General features: G+C 38.1%; 1 protein-coding gene across 3 annotated transcripts in view; it reads left to right on the forward strand.

The window, feature by feature from the left end:
- Nucleotides 1-27600, forward strand: part of PTPRC (protein tyrosine phosphatase receptor type C) — a 57535-nt gene that overhangs the window by 26761 nt on the left and 3174 nt on the right. Inside the window, exons 2-26 of one of the 3 annotated variants that reach the window (XM_062497262.1) lie at nt 4685-4714; nt 6669-6767; nt 8104-8136; nt 8352-8573; nt 9119-9247; nt 10102-10254; nt 10900-11031; nt 12160-12330; nt 14383-14579; nt 16291-16351; nt 17042-17150; nt 18262-18293; nt 19441-19556; nt 20105-20195; nt 20324-20400; nt 20628-20664; nt 21096-21193; nt 22107-22232; nt 23650-23807; nt 24284-24419; nt 24949-25098; nt 25540-25630; nt 25958-26091; nt 26784-26918; nt 27242-27364. In XM_062497262.1, the coding sequence (XP_062353246.1) occupies nt 4685-4714; nt 6669-6767; nt 8104-8136; nt 8352-8573; nt 9119-9247; nt 10102-10254; nt 10900-11031; nt 12160-12330; nt 14383-14579; nt 16291-16351; nt 17042-17150; nt 18262-18293; nt 19441-19556; nt 20105-20195; nt 20324-20400; nt 20628-20664; nt 21096-21193; nt 22107-22232; nt 23650-23807; nt 24284-24419; nt 24949-25098; nt 25540-25630; nt 25958-26091; nt 26784-26918; nt 27242-27364 (2840 nt within the window). Of the gene's footprint in view, nt 1-4684; nt 4715-5015; nt 5319-6668; nt 6768-8103; nt 8137-8351; nt 8574-9118; nt 9248-10101; nt 10255-10899; nt 11032-12159; nt 12331-14382; nt 14580-16290; nt 16352-17041; nt 17151-18261; nt 18294-19440; nt 19557-20104; nt 20196-20323; nt 20401-20627; nt 20665-21095; nt 21194-22106; nt 22233-23649; nt 23808-24283; nt 24420-24948; nt 25099-25539; nt 25631-25957; nt 26092-26783; nt 26919-27241; nt 27365-27600 lie in introns of those variants that run through there. The other 2 variants (XM_062497261.1, XM_062497263.1) reach the window with 2 other exon arrangements.

Here is a 27600-nt window from a genome sequence, read left to right on the forward strand (position 1 = left end):
CTGCCCAGATTTGTTTATAAAGTAGCAGTGGATCCCTTCATTTTGTGTTTTCAGCAAAAATAACAGTAACATCTCTGGCCCTGATGCTCATTTACTTTAAGTTCTCTTTAGCTGGCTCTGGCAGCACAAGGGAGCCTTAAAGTAGGTGTGAAATACATCCTATCCCACTTGAAGTTTAAAAATAAATCAAACGGCGGCTGGCAGCATTTTGTAAGGCTCTTTGCCTCACTCACCCTTCACCTCCCACCAGGAACTGTTCTTTTTTTGCAGTTTAGTGTTGGCTTGCAGGGGAGCTGCAATGTCTGTGCTGTTTGCAAGGAGACCCCCTCAAAGAGCTTTACTCCATCTGAACAAGTAGACCACATCCTGTTGCTTTCTGTGCAGATGTGAAGAGCCCTGACCCTGCTGAAGCAGTGCCGTTCAGCTGTGAAAAGAGGGAAGGCAGAATCTGGACCTACATTAGTTGCTTGGTGTAAAATGCTGCCTGGTGGGGGGGTGCTGGGATCTGTCCAATATACTAAAGGCTGGAGAGATCCTGGGAAAAGGGCAGCAGCTCTGCAGAATCGCTAAACATTTTTCCTGGCAGCAAAACCCGGCTGCCAACTGTTTTACAGACAGGAGGCTGAGAGGAAGGATTACTTCCTCTGCCCCCTCCCAGCTCTGGCAAACACACGAGGAGTGCAGCTGGATGTGAAGAGCCAGCTGGTGTGGTACCAGGCTAGATAAAACACCAAATGCACTATTAGCAGGAGAGGCATCCTCCTTCCCACATTGCTCTGTGCTGTGTGTGTGGAGCAATGCAGTCCTGCAGTAATCCCGTGCTCAGGGCAGACAGCCTGAGCCTCCTGGCCAGTCCAGCAGGAAATACAAAGCCAGGTCCATTTTATTCACTGTGCAAATTAAGCAGCAGAATGGAATTAAAAGGCGTGTCCCCTGTCATCAGCTAATGGATTTCTGCCTCTATAAACACGGTAACGTTTTTAGGCCCTTAATGCTGATTCAACAGGATCTCCATTTTATCAGCTGGAGTTTGTGTTATTAATAGCACATGCACACAGGAAATGTGTGCTGGCACTTCCTGCTGCTTGAGAAGATCATACCCTGGACTTCCTTGAAACACATTTTTATCTTTCAACATATTCTAGGTCTCAGTTGTCTTCTGTTGAGCTGCTTGGTGCTGCCAAGAGAAAAAAATTTCCTAAGACAGCAAAAAGCTGTCTCCTTATACAGTTGGATTTCTTATACAGGTGCAACCACATTTCAGTGCAGTGAGTGCAGAGTCAGTGCTGCAGAGGTGACACAGCAGCTCCTGTACCTCCAGATGTGACCCAGCCAGCTTGCTGTCCTAGGAGTTTGAGAGGTTGGCTTTTTTTTTTGGTGGCCTGGATTCTTTCAGGATTTTTCTGTTTGCTCTTTTTGTTGAACATCAAAAGGACTTCATAATGCAGTACTCCCAGGGCCAGTTCATCTTTGGGCTTTCAGGACAAAGAATGGTCAGCTCATTTGTTTTAGGTGTATTTTGTTGGCAGCATGTCATTCCATCTCAAACCTTTCTTTGAAGCTGCAGCTGCATTATCTCCCCCAGCTGGTAGGAAGGAGAATGAAAGTGATTAGCCAGGTTCCCATCTGCCCCTGGGATGAGCTGCTGGGATGAGCTGTTGTGTCTTCTTCCAGGGCATGTGATTAAGGCCAGATCTGTTCAAACATTACTGATAGGTTTGAAATCTTTTAGGTAAGTCAGCAGGAACCAACTGGTGGCCAAATCAAGATAAGGGAGAGGGAAGCTTAAAAAGCTTACTGCAGTAGTAGGAACTTTTTCTGTGCTTTAATTATTCTTCTTAGGTTATCAGATGTTATCCTTGTTATGCTATGGATATCATCATAAGAATGTCTTGTGGTTGAATGCAGTTTAAGCTTTGAGAAAAGTTTTGGGGTCTTTCCCATTGAAACTCGGACCATCTTGCTTAGTTTAGCAATCATCAAGCATTCTTACTGCACAGCATGTGTTTGGGGGATTGGTCATGCTCATTACATTTTAAAGATATTTTTGGATTTCAGCTTTCAAGTTCCTGGAGTTATGTTTTAGAATATGAACATAAGCAGACAGTTTTGTCGTTGAGGTTACCTTGGTTAGCCTGAGGTTAGCTCAGACATTTGTTAGTGCTGGGACATTTTTTGGAAAATAAATTAATAGTAGCAATATACTTATTAATCTCAGACTAACAGATTCTGGTGTGTTGGGATCCCTGTTGATTTTCCTTCATTTTACCCAGTATCTCTTAAAAAGATTTCATAGGGAAATGCATTTGCGTTTCTTTTTGAGAGGATTTTTTAGTGTTCTGGTGCCACCTATTGAATTCTTTTCAACTGCGTCCTGTTCCATTGCTGTAATAAAGCATATCAGGGAATAGAATCACATGAGAGCAGGAGGCCCTTGAAATGCTTAGAAGTGCATTAAACTACCATGAAGTTGTGTTCATATGACAGTGCTTAGTTATAAGGGGAAAAAAGGGCAATCTTGGCCTATTATTTACCTTACTGTTTTAAGACACTGCTCTGGGCAAGGCAGTGGGACCAGGTGATCTCTTGAGGTCTCTTCTAACCTGGAGTTCCATGACTGTGTGTAATGTTTAGCATCTCTTACTGGGAGTGTGCAACAAAACTTACACTATTTAAGCTATTAGCATTATTCCTAGCTTTACAAGGGAGAGGATGGGGAAAATTATTTTCACAGGAATCATAAAGAAGTCAATGAGACAACCAGAAACACAGCATCAACAAGTTTATGATCCCCCTTATCTCTTATTATCTCACTTTACTTGGAAGAAGCAATCTTGATGTATATGTTTTTATCTCTGTTTGCATCAGAGATCAGTAAATAGCTTGAAAAGTATTTCTGAATGTTTCACTAATATAAGCAGACTTTAATTTAGGACTTTTTCTGCAACTTCTTTTATTCTGTTATTGGAAGAGTTTCTAAGGGTAAGTTAATCTGTGTCAATGCTCAGGGAAAGTTAGTATTTGGCTTGAGGTATATTTGATGTGTAAACCAAAGTAAGGTTTGTGAAAGGAAAGAGAATAATTGATTCTTTGGCTAATAAGCCATTTGAAAAAAGAAAAATCACATTATGGAATTGACAATGACCAAGTGCCAGCTTTCAAATACTGAATTGAAAACCATGAAAATACACTGAAAATTTATTGCTCATGGCATATATGAATGATATGAATGTTAGCTTTTATAGAGTTCCCTGGCAGTTTAATGCATATAGTTATAGATCATGCAATTGTTGTAAAGAAATGTTGCAGAATGGAGGTTTCAGACACTGAAGGTACATTGATAGTTCAAAAGATCACCTATGTTTTTGTTTCTTATCTGTAACTTCTCTTAGGTTAGGAAGTTTCATGTGCTAAGATTCTGTAGCTTTGAAAAGAATAAATGGTCTGTGTGCATTCAAGGAAGGTATATAGATATAAATGGATTTATGTGCTAGACCTGTTAATATGATGACTTCTACACCCATGTTATTCGATCTGTTATCAGCCTGCTACATTTTAGAGATTATATTCTTACAATTAAGAGCAATGTTATATTGACAGTTTCATATGATTTCAGGCAAACCTCATGGACTTATATCCTCATCTCGTGGATCAGATTTTAAGCAGCACCCTTCCCCATTTCTGTAAATAAATAAATGCTGCATTACTGGTTTTAGCTGAACTTCTGTTGATACTTTTTCTGTAAGGTATCAGGCTACTGGCTTTTTCAGAACTGTATAATGTACAGTCCACAACAGATTCAGTTGCTCACTAGAAAAGTGTTTGCAAGACTTTAACTTTTGTGTGCATTCATATTCATATCATGGCTTAGACACACTTCATGACAGTTCCAAGCACCAAGAAATTCTCACTCCCTGCTGGTGACATTGCAGAATCCATTGTGGCCACTGAGCAGCCAGCACATGTGCTGCTGCTTGTCAGGTCCATAAGGAGAACATCTCTGGAGTCCCAGTGGTGCCTGGAAACCCAAGGCATCACCAGGATAGCTTCTGATGGTGGTCTTCTGTGTCAGAGATGAGGGACATGGTTTTGAAGCTGACACATGAACTGGATACTTATGTATCCCTCACAAGTATTACAGTTTCTCACAAAAACCTGGCTTTTTGCTTTAAAGGTTGGAGTTTATTTTCAAAAGAGTAAAGCTACAGCAGCTGTGAAGTGCCACATAGGGAAGCTGAAGTAACAGAGAAATTATAAAAAGAGAAGAACTATCTGAAAAACACATGCCACAAAAAATAGATAAATAAATTCCAATAAAGAAACATAGCGGGAAAGATCTGGTAGAAAAAGAGCAAAAGAAGGCGGAAGGAAGAGCCAAACAGGTGGATGGAAATTTGTCAGATGGGGCCCTGAGCAGCCTCATCTGCTGGGTGGCATCCCTGTCCCTGGCAGGGGTGTTTGAACCAGATGATTTTTAAGATCCTCTCTAACCCAAAGCATTCTGTGATTCTATGACTGCATACTTGATATTTTGGGGGTCTGGTTGTTGCTACATCCACTAAATATATCTTAAGAATGTATAATTTCCTGGGGAAAGCTTAGATATTTGGGAGGAAGGAATGTGTCTTTTTATATTTTGGGCAAATTCCTTGAAATTTTAAGTTACACTTTTTCTCTTTTTCAGAGACGGAGACATCATCAATGACCACACCTGGTAAGAAACAATTTACATGGCAGAGCTGTGTTGATTTCCCCCCCTGCCCCCCTCCAGAAATGTCTTCTTTCTTTTTCTCACAGAAAAACATTTACCCCACAGAGTGTATAATGCCTTTTCATTCACCCAACAAAATGAAATACGCTGTCTTAATAGGCAGGAGTATCAGACAAGTCTGGTTTTGAGTAGCGTATTTAGGTATATTTTAAACCACAGCATTTTAGCATGAAAGGCATAATCATAACCAAAAAAGAATATACTCCCTGGTTGTTCATCTGACACCTGTTGAATCCCCTGCACTTTTAAGTGTTTGATATGCCTTTGCTTCGTGAACAGCTCCCGGTGTGTCAGTGTGAGAGTGCTGCAGCGCTGCACCTTGGTGCTGCGGGCAGCTCTGTCGCTGCTCGGCCGGGCACACCTGACGAGATCACCGACCCCGCTGTACCTCTCACCGCAGGTCCCCGCCTCGCAAACCGCACGCACTTGTCCACGCAGGGGCAGCCAGAGCCCAGCCCCGGCACGGCTCCGAGCAGCCCAGCACGCACCCGCAGCTCTGCTGCCCCCACCGCACGCACTCCCTCTGCCTTCGGGAACGCTCCCCCAGGTTTGCCGGCCCCTCTAGGACCCACGCCCTGCTCTCAAAACTCTAGGGGAAAACTTGTCCTGGTTTATCTTCTTTATGCCAGGGTCGGGATTAAATGCGCGAGATGGAATTTCTTGTTTGGACTCAGATGTTTATTAGTTCTTATCTGTGTGAGTCTCACAAGCAGTGAGTTCTGCAGCACTTCAAGCTAACAAACTAAAAACGGAGCCCTACCTCTCTCTTTACAAGGCCTTTTAAGGATAATCTGTCCAATTAAGAAATGAATGACACCTAAATTATTTTTACTTTTAACCCAACAACCAACCACCCGTGGCCCACAATGTGGACTTTTTTATCCAATTATATATTAGCACCTAGACCCATGAAGAAGAAGGTGAAGAAGGACAAACCTCTACTCTCAAACCTCCATCTTTCTTTATATATATTGCTTTAAACTCTGAGTTTTCCACCACGTGATATTGCACACTTCTATTCAAACTACACACCCATAATCCCAGTTCCATCATACAATTTTGGAAGCCTTCTCTACGGTCCCAGGTCAAATGCAGTGTTCTCTTGGGGGTCAGTGCCTGTCAGCACAGAAAGTCTAAAATTATCAGTGATCAGGGTTCCAACAAAAATGAAGTCATTCAGCACCAGGGTAGCCTTTTCCAGCTCATGGTTCATCAAATTGAAAAGGTGTCTGCATTTTGGGACAGCGGCAATGCCAGGATTATATGCAGAATCTGGGGTCTGAGGGGTGAGTCTTGCAGTCACCACAGTAGCATCAAATTGCCAGCTGATGCCAACAAGGCTGTCCCCAAAGTAAGAGCAATAGGAGTGAGCCTAAAAGAGAATATAGAAACCTGTCAGTGGTTTATAAACAGGCAATGTTTATAAATAATGAGATATAGTAAGAAATATGGTGAGCAAGATACAAGATCTGGGAAACGAGTGCTACCTAGAGTTGTTTGTGAAACAGCACATGCACTATTCATAATTGTGTTCTGCTGTAACAATATAGCAAAATGTTCTAGTTTTTCTCAGTTCACAAATTGTAACATTATGTTGACTTAATCTGTAATTCTGACTAAATAATGACCTAAAAAATTGTCACTGTACATTGCAAAATTCATTTGTAAGTGGTATACTCCTAAAAAATTTGCTTTCTATTTAGATACTTTTTTTTGTTTATTTGCTATATTAACATGACTTTTCTTTCAGCAGTCTTCTCTAAATTACAAAAATCCCCTAAGAAAAAAACAACAAAAAAAGAGAAGTGCTGTAGTGTAAGACATTTCTGATGACAAAGCCATATAAAAAAATGAATTTTGCTTTTTAATCCTGATATGTTGTTTATTTTTTTTACAGATTATTACAATTCAACATCCTTGCACAGCACCACCTCATCAGTCAGCATGCCAACAAGCACTGGGATCAGCCCCATTCTCAACTCCACTCACACAATAGGTGACAAACTTGCACACAGTTGCCACAGTTCTGGTACATCAGGCACAGAAAACCGATTTGAATGAGGCAATACATTTAGAATGTATCAAACCTAAGCATACAAATTAGGCATACAACTGCATTAAACTTAAGGGTGTTTTTAGGAACCTTACTAACTGTTTATGAGTAATAAAAATACCAGATTTGTTACTTGTCAAGCAAGTGCCAAATAGAAATTATTTCCACACAGTGGCACATAGTAGGAGGATAAATCTCTCAGTTATTGTGTCAGTACTTCTCTTGTTCACAGAAATTTTCCCAAGCAGCAAAAAGGTGTGAATACATCCAAGATCTGTGTGCCTCTCTGACTTGCAGTGTCTTCCCTTTGGTACAACACAGCAGTAATACTTTCTTGGGATCTAGAAGTTCAAGCACTTACAGTGATTTTAGTTGCCATTGGACTGTAAGGAGTTACTCAGATCAGTAAAATATATGTATGTGCTTGTGCAAAGTACATCCAGGAGCTGGACAGTTTCCATCCTTTTGAACTGTCCTTCAATTAGCTGCAGACTGCTCTCTGCTCTTCGACAAACTGAGCTTAGCTTTTATTTGTGGGTGTTCTGCCCCTTACAATTGTGGTGAGTCTCCAATGGTCCCTCTCAATTTGCCCTCTCTTTAGGGCCACTATCCAGCCAGGTGACTCCCAGCCTGGAGGCAGGCAAATCTAGGGCCTACCTTCTATGAAAAAAATTAGATTAGATTTATTGGCACCTTTACCTTGAGATATATTAAGTAACTGTTTTCAGGATGATGTACAGAAAATACCAACAAAAATTTCTTTTGGGTATCCCAGTGTAAATATAGTCATTAAACGATCTATACTGTTGTATAAATCTCTTTCCAAAGGTAAGAGTGACAGTGCAAAAAGCAGGTAATTTTTATTTCTTTGGTGACATTTTGTACTGTTCAGGTGCCCATTCCACAACATATATATCGTGGAAAACTGATGTAGTTTGTCATACTGCTATGAGAATATGTGGTTGTGGAATATTCTTGTGTAATTTTGTACTCAGAAATTTTTTGTACCAAAAACTAGTTTGATTTCTAGTTCACTGATGTCATTGGAAAATTGTGAGAGACACATGATCCCTTAAATAACTAGTTAAAGAATGGGGTTATGTATAGCTGATGTTTTCTTCCCTATTTCAAATGCAAGAGGAGTGCTAAATATATTTACTTACATTGAATATATTGAACAAAGAGTTTGGGGCAGTACTGGTCACCCTTCTCCAATGCTCTGTGGAAAAAATACCCAACCTGTTAAGTCAGACCTTCATATTGTTTTCTTTTCTTATAGAAGCTACCACAGTGATGCCTGAAGCAGATTGTGGTAAGAACCAAACCTCTTATTCTCCTTCAGTCTTGAAATGTGACCAGATAGTAAAATCAAATCCATGAAATAGGTCAAGCTGATAAAGCAGTAAAAAAATGGATCAATTAGCATCTTTAGCATATAAAATGTCTTCCAGTTCTGGAAGAAGTAAGATTAAAGTAATTTAGCAGTTCTGGTCTTTTCACTTCCATTTACAGTGGCTTTTCTTTTAGATATTATTGGAGAAGTACTAGACAGTACAGACAAATCTGGAATGGCTCAAGTTTTCCTGAACATTTCCACAAAAGACAGAGAATATATTATTTCGGGGGATGGCAAAAACATAACTGTGGATTCCAGCAACAAATCAATAGAGCTTCAAAAATGCCGGATATACACTGTTAAAGCTAAAATTGGCAAGTGTTCAAATGAGACTTCTTTTCAAATTCCAAAAGGTAGGTGTAAAAGGGTTTTAGTAGTTTCCTTTTCCTCCTTTTAAATTTTTTTATATGCAGTAATTCAGCTTCCCCAGGTTTCTTTGTCTATTCTTGCTGCTTTTCGGAGAGTCAGACAGAAAGTTTTCATATTTTGTCCATGATTTGCAAGCTATTTTGAAGTTGCACATTAAAATTTCTCAGTATTTTCTTAAAGAATAATGTGAACAAACTGTAGTTTTTCCCTGAAGAAAACAGGGAACTTTAACTGCATTGGCCGTATGCAGTGTGGCAAACAATAGCAAGACCAGACACTACTTCAAAGCTGGTGTTTATGCTGAATGTCTGGACTAAAACTTTAATTTATTATTTGAATACCTGTGCGTCTTTATCTCATGAAGACCTTTTCAAGCTTTACTTTCAATTTCTTATTAAATTCTTTGTATATTATTCTATGCTGATTGTGTCTTCATATTGCAGAACCAGTCGAAAAACATAAATGAGCTGTTATTTGAAGACTCAGTATAGCCAGTGTCACAATGATGTATAATATTCTTCCTTTCCAGATGTCAATACAACTCTTGAAGTCAAAGATATAACTGACACATCTACCAAGTTCTGTTGGAGTCGCTCACTTGCCTGTGCTAATGTGACTGTTACCTGCAATGGGACATTACATCTAAATGATTCTGAATGTGGGTTGTTTATTTATTTATTTAAAATAAATTTAAATAAAAATATGACATTATTGATGCTGTCTTTGGGTGAGAGACTGGCAGATTTAAATTAATTGGGCCAGTCTGAGGGAAGGGTAGTTCAGAATTCCTGGGATTGCCAGTTGGAGGACTACCATCCCCACATGCAGTGCGGATCTGGGAAAGTTCAAACCCGAAGAACTCTTTTGCTGAGTTTACCAGCTTAACAAGTTGCACAAATTCTGGAGATTTTTTGGTCCTGATTGGTTTTCTGAAGGGCAGCTGAGCAGTTTGGATATGCTGCAGTCTGTGGGTGTGCTGTGAGCTGGCCCCTGGCAGGCTGCCTTGGCCACTGGCTGTGCAGGCTCCTGGATGGTGCGAGGCCAGGCTCTCTGCTCTCAGAGCCAGCCAGCCTGAGCACATGCTGGCTCAAAGGCACCTACTGTGACAGGGCAGATATGGATGCTGAAAGACCTCGTGTCCTAGAAAATTGGGTGATGAATGACTGGGGCTGGAGATTTCCTGCTTCAGGGAGCTGAAGAACTGAGAAGCCATGCCAGGGTTCTGCCAGACTCCCCATGATGTGTTCTGATTTCTGTAGGAAAGCTGCTTCCTTAGAAGGTCAAATCATGACCTTTAGTGATGGAAAGTAAAGATCCATGCAAATTAAATTAGTATGTAAGAACCTAAAGTCTAGTCATTGGATCAGGTTGTACATTTTTCTGTTTGGAATATTATGATAGTTTATTACAAATGATATTGAATAAATGTGGTAGAAAAAATCACAGTTAAAGTGGTGCCAGATACTTCTGGAGTTGTGAAAAATATTGCTCAAGTTCTTCTTGTGTCTACAGATTCACAGTCTGAACCCAGTGAATCTGGAAATTCGGTTTGTAAAGTGCTGCAAAATTTATCACCATACCGTCAGTACAACTGCATTGGATACATGCATTTTAATGGAAGGAATTTTCCTGAGCAAATCCTTAACATAGAAACAGACTTTGGTGGTAAGTGCAATGCTTACTTTTGCTTTATGTTCCACATGTTTCTGGGAACCCTTACTATGAAACCCATTATCTGGTTTTCCTGGGGTTAAAGGTACACTTTGAGCAGCATTCTCTGCCACACTCAACTTTTCCTTCAGCTCCTCCTTCCTGGTCTCCTGGTTGTTCTTTGACTGCAGTCACCCTCTCAGTCTTCCAGTCTGAGCCTTTCTTTGCTTCTGTCAGAAACTATGATTATATTTTGCTGTTTTGGAGACTGAGAACATGGTCAACTACATGGAATTTTGAATGAAGATGCACTCACAAGAAAAGTGCAGACCCACACACAAAAAAAGTGCAGATCTAATCTGAAACATCTTAAATTCTTGATTTGAAGATATTGGAAAATTTTAGTAAAATGTAATGTTGCTGTATTCACCTTGTCCTGAATTAATTAAATGTATGAAATTACTGCAATATGATGCTTTTGTATATACTCAGTTTATACTTATGTATACTTTCTTGAAATAAAGTACAAAAATCTTAAATATTGTTGGTATCTTGCTTTAGTGTCAGATGAAATCTAATCTAATTAATAAAAGTAGGTAAAAAGAGGAATAGTTTTATTTTCATTTGCTGCTAATTATTGTTATTGTTCTTTTACAACAGTTCCAGAAGCACCACAAAACCTTAATGTAACATGTAATACCTCAAGTGTTACAGTTACATGGACAAAGCCCAATGACACTTCCAAGGGTCCCATAAGCGGCTACTATGTGCATTTCCGTGTGAACAACAGTAGTAAGTATATTAAGTATAGTAAGTATAAGTATATAGTATAGCAAGTATAAGTATCTCTTAACACTGCATTTTTTTTTTTAGACAAAAGTTAAAATTTCCTCCCTTTAAGGTTGTTCCAGCTGAACTTTCAGTTGAGATTATTCAGTTTGCCATATCTGGACATGACCTTGTCACCCTTCAGTTGGCATAAACATGGCAGTTAGGCATAAACATGTTTAGACAGGTATAGCTAAGGGATTGTCTTCTGCTAAATGCCACTCCTTTCAGATATGCTGGTATGGGCCACCTTACATTTCAATGAATAAATTTGTACCCATTGTACTGAGAGCGTGTTCTCCAGATGCAAACTTTTCTTCAAAACAAGAACTGGAAAATGAGGTTTTTAATATTAAGAACCTGATAATAATAAATATGTGCCAGGTTTAAGCTAGTCCTGGCTTGATTAATCCTTTAGGCTTAGTTCAGCCTTTCCGTTCACATACCACAGGTTATGTAAATCTGGGCTGCTGCAGGAGCCAAAGGCTGTCATGTTCCTGTACCCCTCTGATACAAGTAATCCTTCCCATTCTCCATGCCCCACATTTGACCACAGCCCAAAAGGTGGCAGCCCCATGAGCCAGTTTGTGTGGTTGGTTTGGCTTGGCTGGAATTGGAGATGGAGGAGATGTGTGGATGCAGGGAGGTTGCAGGGCAAGCAGGCAGAAGGAAGCACGGAAAGGCCATGGCTCCCCAGCTTCCCACCCCACCAAAGCCCAGCTGCAGGGTGGGCAGGAGCTTTGCTCATGTTGCTTCTCATGCAATTCCTTTCTTCTGTTGTTGGCCACTCCTGAAAGCAGGACTACTACATCATCTCTGGCATCCCACCAGGACAGAGTTGCTCACTGTGCAGTGACACCTTCCTACTTACCCCTTCCCAGGATGAATGTACTCTTTATATGTAAATACTCTGTATGTATTTATGTATTTCCTTCTCTTCCTAAGCCTTCACTTAGCATTAGTAAGCAAAGCAGAGCAACCAGATTAAGATAATTAAAATAGAAATACACATGACAGTGGTTTCAGGTAGCTCTGACAAAGAGTAAGCGTTCCTGTGCTCCTAACATAGATTTCATTAATTTCATTTTGCAGATGTTTGTGACGCAAATATCACCAACAATACCACAAGCTATACTTTTACTTGCTGTAAATTTGCTCCTTATACCACAGCTTCTGTATATGTGACTCCATATACAATCAACAGACGCTATTACATACTTGAAGGTAGCAATAAAAGCTCTACATTTACAACAGAAGAAGGAGGTAAATCTGTTTGCTAACTGTTATGACCTAGCCTGATACTAACACAAAGAATTTGTACTTTCCTACTGTAGTTCATTTTATTTTATACACGTATTACTATCAGCCAAGAAACTGATTAACATTAAAATAATTGTACTGACATTAATATCATTAGTGTACCTCTTAAAATTACTTAATGTTGATCTATTTTTTAATTATGCACTTTGTATTATATTTTATTCATATTATATTGATTTTTTCTAATATATATAATTTTAAAAAGAAGATTTCATTAATTTTAAATTCTTGTGAAGACTTTAGGAAACATTATATCCCAATATAAAGAAAAAATTTAAATTAAACAAAAAGAGAAAAAATAGTTTGTTCTTTTTCTTTGAGGCATGAAAGCTACAAAGATGTGTAGCCTGTACCTTCTGTTGTGTAGTTACCTGTCTGCTTGAAGCAGAACCAGGGTACACCAACACTGTCCATCTGTAATGGATGTCAGTTAGTTTGGATGTACCTGTACACAGCTTCCAACATGACGTTAAAAATGAAAAAATGTGTGCCAAGCCTTCTTCTGACAGGAAGGTCTGTGCATCTTTTTGGGGCTATCCTTTCAGAAGTGTGATTTGAAGTATACAGGGATCAGAATTGTCACCTGAAGCCCCACCAAAAAAAAAAAAAGCTGATAAATTAATTAACTGATAAATATGAACAGGTTGATCTGAGACTTAACTGTAATACAAATTTAAGCATGGCTTTAATTTTTAGGCAGCCCTAATCTGAGCATGATCATGGTTCTTTTCTCTAAGAAAATCCAGGTTGAGCATATTATCTTTTGACACCCCCACTTTCTGGGTTCCACTCATTTTAATAAGTCAGATGATGATTAAAGTCTACAATATAAATTTATGGATGTGCAAACAACTAATTACCCTTTTTTTTCAATTAATGGTATTAATTAGACCTTCTCCAACTGTCACAACAGTTGATAAGAGGTCAAGCAGGAAGTGGAAGAGTTTTATGGCTTTTTGAACTGAAGAATGTATCAGTAGAGCACAATCCTTGGAAGAAGGAAAACCCCTACATTTTAAAAAAGATGTTTTAATCTTCAGCAAACACATTGCCTCCAGAGATGTTCACTTTCTTCTTGTCACAGCTCTTTCAGCAGCATGTGGAATAGGAATCTAACAGATCTGCCCTGTGGATAAAAATGATCAGCTATGATGTAAACTCACACTCAGCCAAGTCAAATATCCTGCCACTCCTCCCCTGGGATATTTGATCTGCTTATAAAACCTTACAGGTCTTAGCTCTTCATATGAAGAAAAAAGAAAAAAAGCAGCTGCTTTTTTTTTTTTTCCCAATATGCTGTTTTGCAAGTTGACATGATTTTGTAGAAAATTTCCATGGTGGTGTTCTACTGAAATGTGGCTGCTCACATATGGCTACTGCCTTACACAGGCTGCCTCATTTATTTTCTGAAAGGTTTTATCAGCTCTCAGTGAAAGGTCCCTTGGCTGTAACCCTCAGTCTGAAGCCTCCAACATTTGCTGCAACATACAAGCTAGAGTTTGAAACCACAGATTAGATTTAACAGATTCTGTATCATTAAAAAGTTTTTGTGGCTTTAGGCCAGACTTAATGTAAGGATATTATTCCAAATATTAGAATATATAGTGACTCCTGGGAGAAAATTTAATTTACAATAGTTTTGAAATGAATATTCACATGGATAACTCTTTTTTTCTCCTGTCTTGTCCATTGCCCCATGTTCCTCAAATGAGAAAGTGGTGTCAGATGTAAGAGAGATTTGCCGTCATAGCATTTTTGCTGTCTGAATGTCTGTAGACCCTTCTCAGTTCCACTTCACACCTTTTCCATATTAGATTAGCCTATGATTAAATCAAAATTGATTTGACATATCTTGTTAATTGGTACTGAAATTTTTAAGGAAGAAAATTTATTAAGTTATTGAGAGAAGACAGGAACCAGACAAGCATATCCAGCTTGAAATGTTGGGTTTGAAATGATGAGAGCAGAGCAAGTAACCCTTTTTCTTGTCTACAGTACCAGAAAAAGTGGAGAATGTTAAAATAACATTGACAGCTGATAATGCTGTCCACATTACGTGCAAAGAACGGGAAGTGTTTGGACCACGTAAAATATTTTATTTGATTTGGGAGCATGATGGGAAAAATGAAAGCAAAAGCAAATGTGAATTTAAAAGAGAAAATCTCTTGTACTTGACAAACTATGTATTTAAGGTAAGTTAGCTTATTGTATAAAAGGATATAAAATATTGCTGCATTGTCATTGTTTAAGCATATTATGCTTGATTTTAGGAAAAAAAGGCAAATATGATGGCAGAGGAATCAATTTATAATCTGTAGACCTCAGGTGTAAATAAGTAATTATTTTGGAACTAAAATTCATATGTGCCTAACCTATCAAGCAATCCCTGGTGTGTTATTCCACATAAGTTCTATCAGCAAGAAAAATGCAAACAGAACGGACTGTTTGTGATTGACTCAGAGAGAAGTGTGGGGTTTCTATAAGATTAAAATGATTTCTGGAGTATGACTGATATTTTACTTTTTAAAACATATTCCATTTAATGAATGAAGATTTTTTGGTTCTTCAGGGACTAATTAGTGAAAAGCAGTTCAGATGCTTTTGCATGTCCTTACATCAGCCTCTTACAAGCCATTCCTTGTGTCCATACAAAATAGATCATCCTCTGTTTACCCACTTCACTTTCCTGAAGGCTTCCTGCAACTTTCTCTTCTGTCAGGCATTTCACCCTTTTGGGGTTCCTGCAAAACCAATGGTCTCATGTGATTCCCTTCATATGGCCAGTAGGGATATTTCTTATATCCTGATAGCTCTTCTCAGTGAAGTTTAGGCAAGAAAATGACCAGTAAGAGTGATGGAGTTTTATTACTTTCATGACGCGGTTTCACTTATTCCCTACAATCTTCTCCTCCTTCTGTGTTTTTACCTGCAGAAATGCAGTATCAGAGAACTTGAGTAGCCTCAGTTTGATTTCAATATTTTGCCAGTATTTTCCCAACAGATTCTGCTCAGAGAGCTTTATATTTGGAAAATAAAAACAAGGTCCTGTAGGAGCAAAAGATCCTTGCACTGTCCCGGTAGCACAGGACGTCTCTTCCATTTAAAGTGTTTGTCCACCACTTTCAGTGAGCAGCTTTCTTTACAGAAGGAATTTGCTTCTGCATCTCTAAATCCTGGTTTCTGCTTTGCACTTATTTTGCTTAATTCTTACCCAAAAACCAGACAGTTCTGTATGGGCTTAGCTGGTAATGAAAGAACTCTGTTCAAGTTATAGAAGACTCAGGAGGAAAAATAAAAAATCCGAGTGTGAAATATTTGACTGCAAGTTGTGTTTTAGATCTGATAGGAATTTCTGTTAAGGAAATTTAAAAGATTGAATAAATATTAAATATATGACAAAACATAAACACAGCAAAACAAAGTTAGTGTTTTAGCACCATTTAAAGTACCCAAAAGTTCATGATGCAGGGAAACACCTTATTTAATTAAACTTCTAAGAATTACTTGCCCATACATAAATTTGTACTAAAAACATCAAATTTAGTGGACTATTTGTATATTTGCTATTGCAGCAAATGGGATTTTTATATATTATATGGTTATTTTTCAGATTTGAGAGGCTTAATAAAAGACAAAATTGATTTTACTTTGAGATGCATCTGATTTTTACTTTGTAAAGTGTGTTTTTTAGTTTTCTAAATTCTTTTTCCTGTCATCTCCATATTTTTGAATCCAGATCTTGCTGCAACTTGGGTAGAAACCTGGGGTGCACTGGTCAATGATGTTGTCAATAGATGGATTAGTTTAAAAAAATTCATTGTGCTTTGGTTTTTAAGAATTGTATGCAGAAATTTTTACTTGTCATAGCTGAGCATCTCTATTATTGTCACCCATTGCATACAGATCTTCGTGTCTAATGGAAAACATAATGGGGCAGCTGTAGTGGAGAGTATAAAAACCAGATGTAAGTAAATATGTACAGCACCTTTACCTTTATATTTTAGCATAATATAAATACCTTTAGATTTTAGCATAATATAAACAATGTAAATTGTGAATTCAGTTAAATTGTTCCTAATTAAAAATCCAAACTTCCTGTTTTATAGTTAATATTTGATCTGCATTTGAAAAATATCCCCATTTAGTATTAATGTAACGGATCATGTTGACAAGTCTTTAATCATAACTCAGAATTACTACACAGCTGTGGTTTCTTCAGGAAACATTCAAATGCAACAAGAAATTAATTTATCTAACTGAATTTATTCACTTCAGGATTATTTTCTTGTGTTCAAATCCTGCATTTCAGGAGCTGAACATCTGTGACTTGGCAGAGGTTCCCAAATTCATAGATCAGGAGCAACTGAGAGCTGCACTGTGCAGGTCACACAGAGCAGGAGACAAGCACAGTAATGCTGAACCAGTGAGTTGTAGCATTTTGACAGGTGGACATGGAGAATTTAAGGGAAAGTTTTCTTAATGAAATCATAAAATCCCCTCCTCTACTGTGGCATAACAAACTCAAACTTATTAAGTTTTTCCTTAAAAAAGGCCCCAAACCAAAAATTGATGAGCCCTGGTTCTAGGTAATATACAGGTTTCTTTTCTTAAAAGTGATTTTAAAATATTAAATGTATTCTTTTTCTGTTGGCAGATAATTCTAGAGCCTTGATTATATTCTTGGCATTCTTGATCATTGTGACTCTAATTGCTTTACTATTGGTTCTGTACAAAATCTATGATCTTCACACAAAAAAGCGGAGGTAAGCTTTGTGTTTGTCTCCCTCTCTTACATAAACGGAAGGGGGGATGGGGCAGCTTTTGTTTTTCCACAAAATTTCAGAGTGGGTAATGGCAAAATGTTACAAGTTTGATGTTTCATTAATACTGAGAAAAGATATCCTTTTACCTTTAAATCCTTTCAAAATAAGCCAATTTTTTTGGTGTTTCTCTAACAAAACAAATATAGTGAAATAATTTTAAAATCTCTCTGCTCTACCCTTGTTCAAGGCACAGAGCAAAATGACTTGTGCCTAGTTTTGTGGAAAAAAAAAAAGCAGAAATATCTGGAAAACATTTCCTTCATGATTTAAATCAAAAGTAATGAAAATAATCCACACTTTCTCGGAACCCTTTTAAACGCCTGCTCACCCTAAACAGTATCTCAGGGAGGTGTTGCTTATTACAGCAATCTCTCGGTGAAGGCTCAGCAGCTCTGTAGGACAGAGGGTGGCGATGGAAGACGCACAGCCCTGCAGAGCCAGGCTGACTGCTGCTCTCCTGAGGGGCACTGCCTGCAGGGACACACAGCAGCTGGGCAACTTCCTCTGGAAGCTCTCAGCCCTCTGGCAGCAGCAGGACTTGGTGACTCTTCCAGCCCCTTTCCCTTCCAGGGAGCTGCTCTTGCTCAGATGCAATATTTTGTATTTAGGCGAGCCAAACTAATTTTTGCTTGTACAGCTCCAGAAAGCCTGACTTGTTCTTGGCTACTTCGCATTTAAACTTATTATGTTTTATTTATGTGTTAGTTTTCTGTCACCAGCAAGAGAAGAGAAGATGGTATGAGCAGTTACTTCAGAGAAGAAATTAAATACATGTTTGTTGTAGGTGACATGGGCAAAATCATGCAGGCGCTAAAGCTTTTTGATGAGGCCACCTTGTTTCCCTGCCTTGGGGCAGGAGGGCAGGAGGACAAGGATCCCAGCCACCTCTGCATAATCCCAGGGTAGCACTCTTGTTTCACAGACAGCTTGGAATGCAGGCTGCTGGCTAGGAACAGCCCTGGTGTTCTCATACAAAACTGATTTTATTTAACTTATTATCATATATATCTTACTAGTCAAAAGCATTTACAGGTCCTTCTGCTTCTTACAGCAATTCTTCTGAAGGCGTGAACCTTGTTGCAAGTGAGTATCTTTATATATTTAGCAATTTATATATGCTTCCATTTAGCAAATGAAAATAAAATTAATTTCAGGTTACGCTACCACCTTTGAGTTATTTGCATTCTAGGTTGCATACACCTGTTACAGATATCAACATGATAGCACCTTATTTGGAGGGCAAAAATACTTCAGTAAATACGTAGAAGAAGTATTTATACTTGAGTGAGCTGGAAGTTCATCAGTGTTTGAAAAATTCTATTTATTTTTCAATTAAAAACCCAGTTATAGTTATCCCATAGAATGTTTGTGATATGCTTAACACTGAGAATAAGTCCAGAATAAAATCCACCTTAAAACAAGATCTTCCTTTTCTGTGCACCTTTTTTCCCAAACAAGAGACTGAACATTAATGGGTTATTTTACTGAAATTTTTTGAATGCTTTCAAATCCCAAAGACTGAAAATTCTGTGCACTTTTTTACACAAGATTTCAAAGGCTGTGAAGAAAGACGGGATCAGTCAATACCAGAAAGCTTCAAGAAAAAAATAATTTAGAACACTAAAATTCACAGAAACTAACTACATTAAGTAAGAAGTAGGACTGTGTTGAAATTCAAGTCCATTTGCTTAGATACACAATTATTAAAAAATACAACTTTCCATCATAAATTAAACATTAATATATGTCTAGTAAGAAGTGTTGAAACTTGTTCAATTGTTATTTTATCATTCAAGATGATATTGCAGATTATTGCAACTCAGAACATAAATTGGAGAAAATCTGGGAGGTGAGGTATCTGTGTTGTATTTTGATCACTGACAATAACTGAGCAGAGCTGAAGCAGAAGGGAAGGCTGTGTGACTGCTGTGGGTGTTGAGGCAGTTGCTGTGCCCTGAATGTGACAGTCACCAAATTGTGCAAAGGTATTCGTGGTGACCCTGCACATGGCCTCTTCCAGCGGTGTCTCCAGTCTGGCAGCAGAGCTGGAAAAGTTCTCTTACTCCCACAGCCTGTTTGCTCACAGCTGGCTTGGGCAACACCATTTGTATAAAAATAAATACACTAAGTCAAAAGAAAGAGTTTAGTTATTTTGTTAATTTGTCTGGCAGAATCATATTTGCTGAAGTACAATGTACATTTTCAACAAACATTTGACTTATTTACACAGTTAAAGATGATGACAAGCAACTTCTCAACATAGAGCCAATACCCTCAGAGCTATTGCTGGACACATACAAGAGGAAGTTTGCAGATGAAGGAAGGCTCTTCTTGGAAGAATTTCAGGTCTGCCTTTCACTTGAAATATACCACAGTTTTTTATCCAAGGTGGTTGGAAGGATTCCATCCAGGAGGATGTATGATTATATGTACTAGTTAGAAAGAAAGAAACAAATAAATAAATAATATAGAAAATTGAGTGAATTCTTATCTTAGGTCAAATAGTCCTCACTTAATTTTGCTACCAATTTCTTCCCCACTGTAACATGAAAATAGTTCTTTCCCCTGATGTTCTTCAGCAAAAGTTGAAAGTATTCAGTCTAAATAGCTCTCATCCTAAAGTACCTTTTAATACATATTTTTAAACTTTGTCTTACTGCACAGCCATGAGGATATAAATAATATGTAAGTGTGGAGATATACCCTAACTATATCAAGGAGAAGAATTTTATTCACTTTAGATATAAGAAATATATGAAGTAATACTTCGTGAAGTATAATGTTACCTTCCAGATCCAGTAATGCCAGATTATTTCCGTATTCATTTGACTGTAAGTAAAAGCTATTTTAAATCTAGGCTTAACTAATAAAATATATTTTTTTTTATTTTACAGAGTATTCCTAGAATTTTCAGTAAATTTTCTATAAAGGAGGCCAAAAAGAGCCATAATCAGAGCAAAAACCGTTACATTGATATTCTTCCATGTGAGTAATCCTTTTTTTGTAATTTGAAATACTTTTGTATTTGTAGTACTTTTGACATGTTTTATAAATGTTTGATTTCTCACTGCCTTGAGAAAATATAATTATTTTGGTTTAAATGATTTAAACAGATGACCATAACCGTGTTGAGCTCACAGAGATGCCAGGAGATCCAGGATCAGACTATATCAATGCAAGTTATATTGATGTGAGTGATTTTACTTTAAAAATGTCTTAGACACAATGGAAGAAATCCCATAGTCTGTGCATTTAATGCATCAACACCTTGGAGGGTCTCCACTGGGGCTGCTTTCACCTTTGTAATGTATTTGGTATTTTTGAATTGTTGCATATTGAATTTATTTTTAATGTTTCAAATATTTTAGATTGTTCATGCTTTCTTTCTGAAAGTTTATAACAATGTACTTTTTGCAGGGCTTCAAAGAACCAAGAAAATACATTGCTGCACAAGGTAATTTATAATCTTAAAAGAATATGCATTCTTTGTTCACCCATTTTTTGCTAGAGTGGTAAAATCCTATTAGTAAGCTTAAAGGAAAAATGAAAATCTCACATTTTGAAATTTAATACAACAAAGTTGTCAATGAGTTTTTTGCTTAGGGATTTTTGTGACAATAAATTGTACTTCAAAGGCAGGTTTCTCATGCTGTATAATTTTACACCAGAAGTTTTCAAATTTCATAGCTACGCACTAAAGATACAGATGAGAGTTTTAAAGTGCCGTAGCCTAATGGCAGAAGCCATAATGAAATCGAGTGTGTGGCTGTTACTTGCGTGATTTCTGGTTAGCTCTTCAGATTGCCTGGCTAAGCATGTCAAGCAGGCTGGTGTTTTTTCATGTGGCTGTACTCTGAAAAAGCTCCTTAAATTGTCTCCTTCTAGGCCCCAAGGATGAAACCACAGATGATTTCTGGAGAATGATCTGGGAACAGAAGGCCACGATTATTGTCATGGTGACTCGCTGTGAGGAAGGAAAGAGGGTGAGATATAGCCATCCTTCCCTCCTTCTATCTTTCCATCTTTCTTTTCTGAAATCCAAGTGGATTGCTGTGCTGTGCTGAATTACATATTCTTCTTAAGTACTTTTTTTCCCATTCTTTGCTGTTCTATCATTGTGGCAGAACCTGTGTTGGAAACTATGTAAGCAAAACAGTGTTGTTGTATGAATTACTAGTCTTACCTGAAAATATCACTTTAGTCATAGCAGTAAGTAGCAGAGGGTGAGCTTCCAAACTACAGCTAATTAATCAATCAATCAATCAATCAATCAATCCAGAAAGGGGCTCAAGGTAGAACTATTGCTCCTCATAGACCTGTCAGAAAAGGCATGGTTTCTATTTTTCTCCCATCTATTCTGATATCCTGGCAGTGTCCTCAGTAGATCCTAGAAAGAATATTTTTCCTCTGTTGCCTTTATTTAAGTGGAAGGTTGGGTGCTTCTGGCCTGCTTTTGTTCCTTATTCCAGGTACAGCAGGAGGAAAGGGAACTGCTGTTTTAGCTGCAGTTAAAGATGTTGACACCCTGCAGATGTACAGCACACCCAAGCTGCTGTTATAGGCAGGCAGGAGGAGAAGCTCTCATTGAAGACTGAAAAAGAAGACATGGAAGTAGCCACAAACATTTCTCCAGCCATCAGGCAACAGCAGCAGTCACTCTTCATTGATTCAACTGGTGTACAGAAATTTTTTTTCCACTCTATGAATTTAATCAAAAGTTAAATTCCATGGCTGTGAATTTTAGGTCAGAGACCTGAGTTGTTGGAAATTTGGAATTGCAAAGTTGGAAAAGTTATAGTGAGTTGCCATCTTTAAATTAGGCTTTTTTTTTTATCTAGTTCTCAGTTCTCTGCCACTTCATTGTTGGGCTGCTTACTTAATTTCATCTCTTCATAGAACAAATGTGCCCAGTACTGGCCATCAATGGAGAATGGAACTGCAACATACGGAGACATCATTGTGAAGATCCATGAAAGTAAAACATGTCCAGACTACGTCATTCAGAAACTGCACATCACAAATGTGAGTTGATTCAAAAGTCTGAGACTGACTGGAACTGGAGTGTCTATTTGCAGTCTGTATTTGAAGAGAGAAGATGCTCTCAGTGGAAGATGCTCTGCAGTCATCATACAGCTTAAGGGAAAACTTAGGTGTTGGTGTAATTTCTTGAAAGAAATAAGAGTTAGATATATACTTCCCAACTTCAAAAGCTATTTTTCCTTAATCCTCTGGAGCCTTCATTTAAGATTAAACTATTAATATGCTGTTAAGTGGTAAAAAGTTAATATATACACTGCAGTTTCCTTATTTATTTAATTTGTTCTCTAACACAAAAAATTTGCTGCTTTGTGTGTATCTCAGCATAACCCTCTGCAACTCAAACCAGTGTGACTCATAGATAACCATTATCTACCCTTTTGATAATTGTGCAGTGGGATAATTACAAATTCTGGTAATCTTAAGTGTGTTTATAAATACAAGAGTTTTAAAATCACCATTTAGATACGTGTAAATCATTAGGTCTGGTTAATTGCTCTCTTTCACACATCTGAAGTCACATTAGTTACCCTGCATTTAACTGAGAACAAAATTTCCCATCAAAGGCTAAACACTCATCTCAGGCCCTTTTCAAAAATATTTCAGTGATGATAAATGGAGCCTAAATCATAGCTAAAAGCATTTCAGACTGAAAGAGTAAATCTGCTGGCAGATCTTCAGCAAAGCAAGAGAATCCACCCATCTTGATTCATGATTACAGCTGGAAATTCTTACTCTGCTGTCTCATGTTGCATTAAAATTTACTCAGGAAGTGGTTTGATTAAAAGAAAGCTGTAACTGTGTGGCCAGTGAACAGATCAGGGTGATAAGAGTTAACTATTTACAAAGACATTGCTCTGTTACTTGAGGAATCTGACAGTAGGAATGAGTGATTGCAGCAGTTTGAGGGCTGATATTTTTAGAACTATCTGCTCTTTGTTCAGCTGACATCATATCAATAAAGATAAAATGGATATTGGTTGTGGAATTGAAGAGTGGTCCGTGGCAAGAAAGTGAACACTTCTGCAGTTCTGGTAGAATAGTGATGTGTAATTACTGCAACAATGGCAAATAACTGTACGTATAGCTCTGCTGCAACTTGATAATTCAAGTATGAGTAAGAATTTTTAGGTTAATCAGTGGGAAAACGCCTGTACAGCCATATAAATCTTGGCCAGTAAAAGAATGCCGTTGAGGCATTTTTCTCATTTGGTTTTATAAACATGGTTATCAAAATTTGCATCCTCTGTTTTAGTCTAGCAGCAACATACCAAAGTCCACCCAAGACTCCACGTGCTTTGGGATTTAATCTAGTCACTTAGACTTATGTATACACCTGCATACATATAGTAATCTATATATAGATTGATATGTATTAAAAACTACACTTTGTTTTTTCCAGGGAAGAGAAAGGACAGCTGGAAGAGATGTCACCCATATCCAATTCACAAGCTGGCCAGACCACGGAGTCCCTGAGGATCCACATCTCCTTCTCAAGCTCCGTCGTAGAGTTAATGCTCTCAGCAACTTTTTTAGTGGTCCAATTGTGGTTCATTGCAGGTAAATGTATATTGTTCTTTAAAAAATTTGGTAATGTCAAATGACTGAAATGAAGCTATTCAGAAAAGGGAGATGGCAAAAGTGTTTGTCTGATCCCAGATTTTGTGACTTGAACACTTGAAAATGAGGCAGGAAAAGATACACAAGGCCTGTTTTCTGAAGGATATGAAAGAAAATCAGGTTGATAAAATGTGAGTATACACAGACTTTTGAAAAACAGCCAGATCAATGTTGGGTTGCTTGGGCTGTAAGCACCATATTTGGCCATGTTTGCCTTGCTTTCACTAAAAGATACTAAAAATGCAAACTCATCATCGTTTGTATTGCCAATTAATTTACAGCAAGAAGTGTTTTCAGTTGCTTTGAATCCTGCCATTCCACGTTTTCAGCCTCACTCTGTCAAGGCCTGCTGCCCTGAGAGAGGGAGTGGCTGGTGCCACTGGCTGTCCATAACCAGATCCCTTTGTGCATGGCAGTGCCGGCGTTGGGCGCACTGGGACGTACATAGGAATCGATGCCATGTTGGAGGGGCTGGACGCGGAAGGCAGAGTGGATGTTTATGGCTACATTGTGAAACTGCGGCGCCAGCGGTGCCTCATGGTCCAGGTGGAGGTGGGTATCTCCCTGAAATTACTCCTGGCACAACTCTCCTGTTCTACTTCAGCAGTATTTCTCACCAGTGCATTGCTCAGTTCAGTTGAAGCTGTCCATAGAAAATATAGCTCTGGAAAGTATTAAGAGGGGAAAAAAACTTCTGACACAGTTCTTCAACTTTTTAAGTTCAGACTTTAGAAGAGGAAGCCAAGGAGAACAGCTTTTTGGCATACAACTCATAAATGCAAAACTGAGCTTGCAGAGTCAAACTTGATTTTAAAAACTCTAAAATGCGTCTGCCTAAGTGCCGTTTTCATATGAGTTGAGTACAACAAAAGTTATGGACTGATGCATTGCATGTTTTTAGCTTATTTCAGCATTTTACAGTTTTAACACTTGTATTTAATATCTGTTTAATATTGATGCTTAATATTATTAACACTAACAATATTGTCACAGAAGTAATATTGATTTTAAAAAGTGACATGACTTTTTTTTTTACTCTTTAATAACTTCATGTTTAAACCCTTCAAATGGGAAACACCAGTCACAGTACATCCTTATTCATCAAGCATTGGTGGAATACAACCAGTATGGAGAAACAGAGATCAGTCTCTCAGAACTGCACTCCTCCCTTAACAACCTGAAAAGAAAAGACCATCCGAGTGAGCTTTCTCTGCTGGAGGCAGAGTTCCAGGTAAATAAGCTTTGCATTCCAGTTGCCCTCACTTCCCACTTATGTTAAAAAATGCCTTGCACCACAGTCATGAGCTAGAAACACCACAGGCAATAGATCATTTAGGTGCTATTTTATTTCTCTGGCATAGAAAGTTTCTTTACCCTCATGAAAAAAGGCTGTTTATACTAATGAAGTTTTATTTCTGTTTTGGTGTTAACATTTTTAAGAAAGATGGAGCTCACAGAATGAGTACTTGTGTCTGTGTTCATGATTTCCTGTGTCATTGAACATGGTGTAGCAGGCAGTTTTAAGTGGTAGTACACATGTTACCAAAGTTTAAAGAACTAAAGTAAGGAGTGAGGCACTCCAAGATGAAGACTGGGTGTGGGAGTCCTGAGGAGACAATGATCTCAAGAACCATTTTAATCAAGCATAATATCAAACATCCTCTTTCTTCAGCGATTGCCTTCCTATATGGGGTGGCGGACACAGAATACTGGGAATCGGGAGGAAAATAAAAGCAAAAATAGGAATGCCAATATAATTCCTTGTAAGTATTTTCCATTGCCTTATTTTACCACACCTTGCCTTATTTTATCTTTCTTCTATTAGAAAAATTTTGAAAAAATGAGAAAATCATCTTACAGAGCAGTATTTGATTAGTGTTCTTAACACTGAAAAGTTCTGAACTTCTTATAGTGATTACAAAAGAAGAGATGAGCTTTTACCAATGTGAATTACTGGAGTGTTTGTTTCAAACAAAATGGCCTTGGTTCTGCAGTCTATTGTGAAAGGACTGGCCTTTTCTATTCTCCCCCCGACAAATGCCATGCCCAGGGGTCTGTGTGCTGTGACAGTGACACTTTGTCTCACACAGATGACTTCAACCGAGTCCCCATCAGGCATGAAGAAGATTGTAGTAAGGAGGGTGAGCATGATTCAGATGAGTCCTCAGATGAGGACAGCGACTCTGAGGAATCCAGCAAATACATCAATGCTTCCTTCATAACTGTATGTATTTAGAGGGTCCATTATAGGCATTTCACAAGCTTTCAGCTAAAACTCTTATTCTCTTCTTGGCATCACAACAGAAAATAATTTAGTTGAATAAGGGAGAAGGATCTGTTGGCTGATTGGAAAATCCATCTATGTTTAAAAACATTAGCCTTCAGACTGGTCTCATGATAACATGTATTTCCATTAATGGGCTCATTTCCATTAGTCTACAGGTTGAACCAGATTAATATTGTCCCTTTTAGTGAAATGTGAGTACAGTTATTCACATTAATACCTACCAGTGAAAATTGGAGCCAGCAATTTTTTGGTATCATTATATATCCAAAGAAGAGGAACAGTTATTAGTCACTAATGAAGTAATGAAGAATTTCTTAGTGGTAAAATTAAATGGCTGTGTAAAACTGAATGTTTTACCCCTTAAAAATATGCTTGTCAAAAAATGGCAGGGTGAGGTCTCACCCACTGCAGCATCAATATAACTTGTTGTCAGTCTGAAGTGATATTCTTAGGAGGACTGAGGTTGATGTCATTTGGGTAGCAGAATTCCTGTAGGACTGTGAGAGGCGTGTTTTCCTTATAAACGAGTTCATTAGTTTATTTCTCAGGGTATCCCTCAAGTGATGAGTTCTATTGTTTGACAATCACATATCAAACGAATTGAAGAAAAAAAATAATTTCTTTTATAGGGTTACTGGGGTCCAAAAGCCATGATTGCAACACAGGGACCACTGCAGGAAACTGTCTCTGACTTCTGGCAAATGGTGTTCCAGAGAAAAGTCAAAGTCATTGTTATGCTGACAGAGCTGAAGGAAGGAGATCAGGTGGGGCATTGTCTGCACAGTGACACACTGGATATCCTCTACATGCAAGCAAAACACTGCACTGCACTCTCTCATTTCCTTGCTCCACTTAAATGTTTTCCATAGGACAAGGAATTTGCATTTCCAATATATTTTGCTCTATCATTTACCTACTTAATTTACTTTCTAATGAATTTTTGAGGGAAAAGTATATGATGCTCTATTTTAAGATACAATGGAACTGCTCCTGCTTTAAAGTCAGTACAGTCTCTAAGTGTACCTGGAAGGCAAAATAAAAGGAGATTACAGTGCTAATCACTGACTTGTATTTTTATCCATTTTAGGAGCTCTGTGCACAGTACTGGGGAGAAGGAAAGCAAACGTATGATGGCATAGAAGTTCAAATGGCAGATGTCAACTCGGGTCCTAGCTATACCATACGTGCATTTGATGTTGCACATCTGAAGGTAAAATTTCTTTGCAAATTCAAAAAGGTGGTTTTCAAGGAGTTTTTAAATTTAAAAACAAATTTATAAACTTAGCTTCAAGAAAGAGAAGAAACAGTTCCCAGTGCAGTTACCTCCTTCTCTAAGAAATGGAAATATTTTTCTCTTCCAGTCCAGCAGTCAGTCATGAGAAATGCTATAAATTATCTCAAGTTTTCTCTTTACTGAGTTGCTGAGATGGTGGTAGGGGAGTCTCA

Source organism: Cinclus cinclus, chromosome 8 (genome assembly GCF_963662255.1).
Source record: "Cinclus cinclus chromosome 8, bCinCin1.1, whole genome shotgun sequence".
NCBI classification, from domain to species: Eukaryota; Metazoa; Chordata; class Aves; order Passeriformes; family Cinclidae; genus Cinclus; species Cinclus cinclus.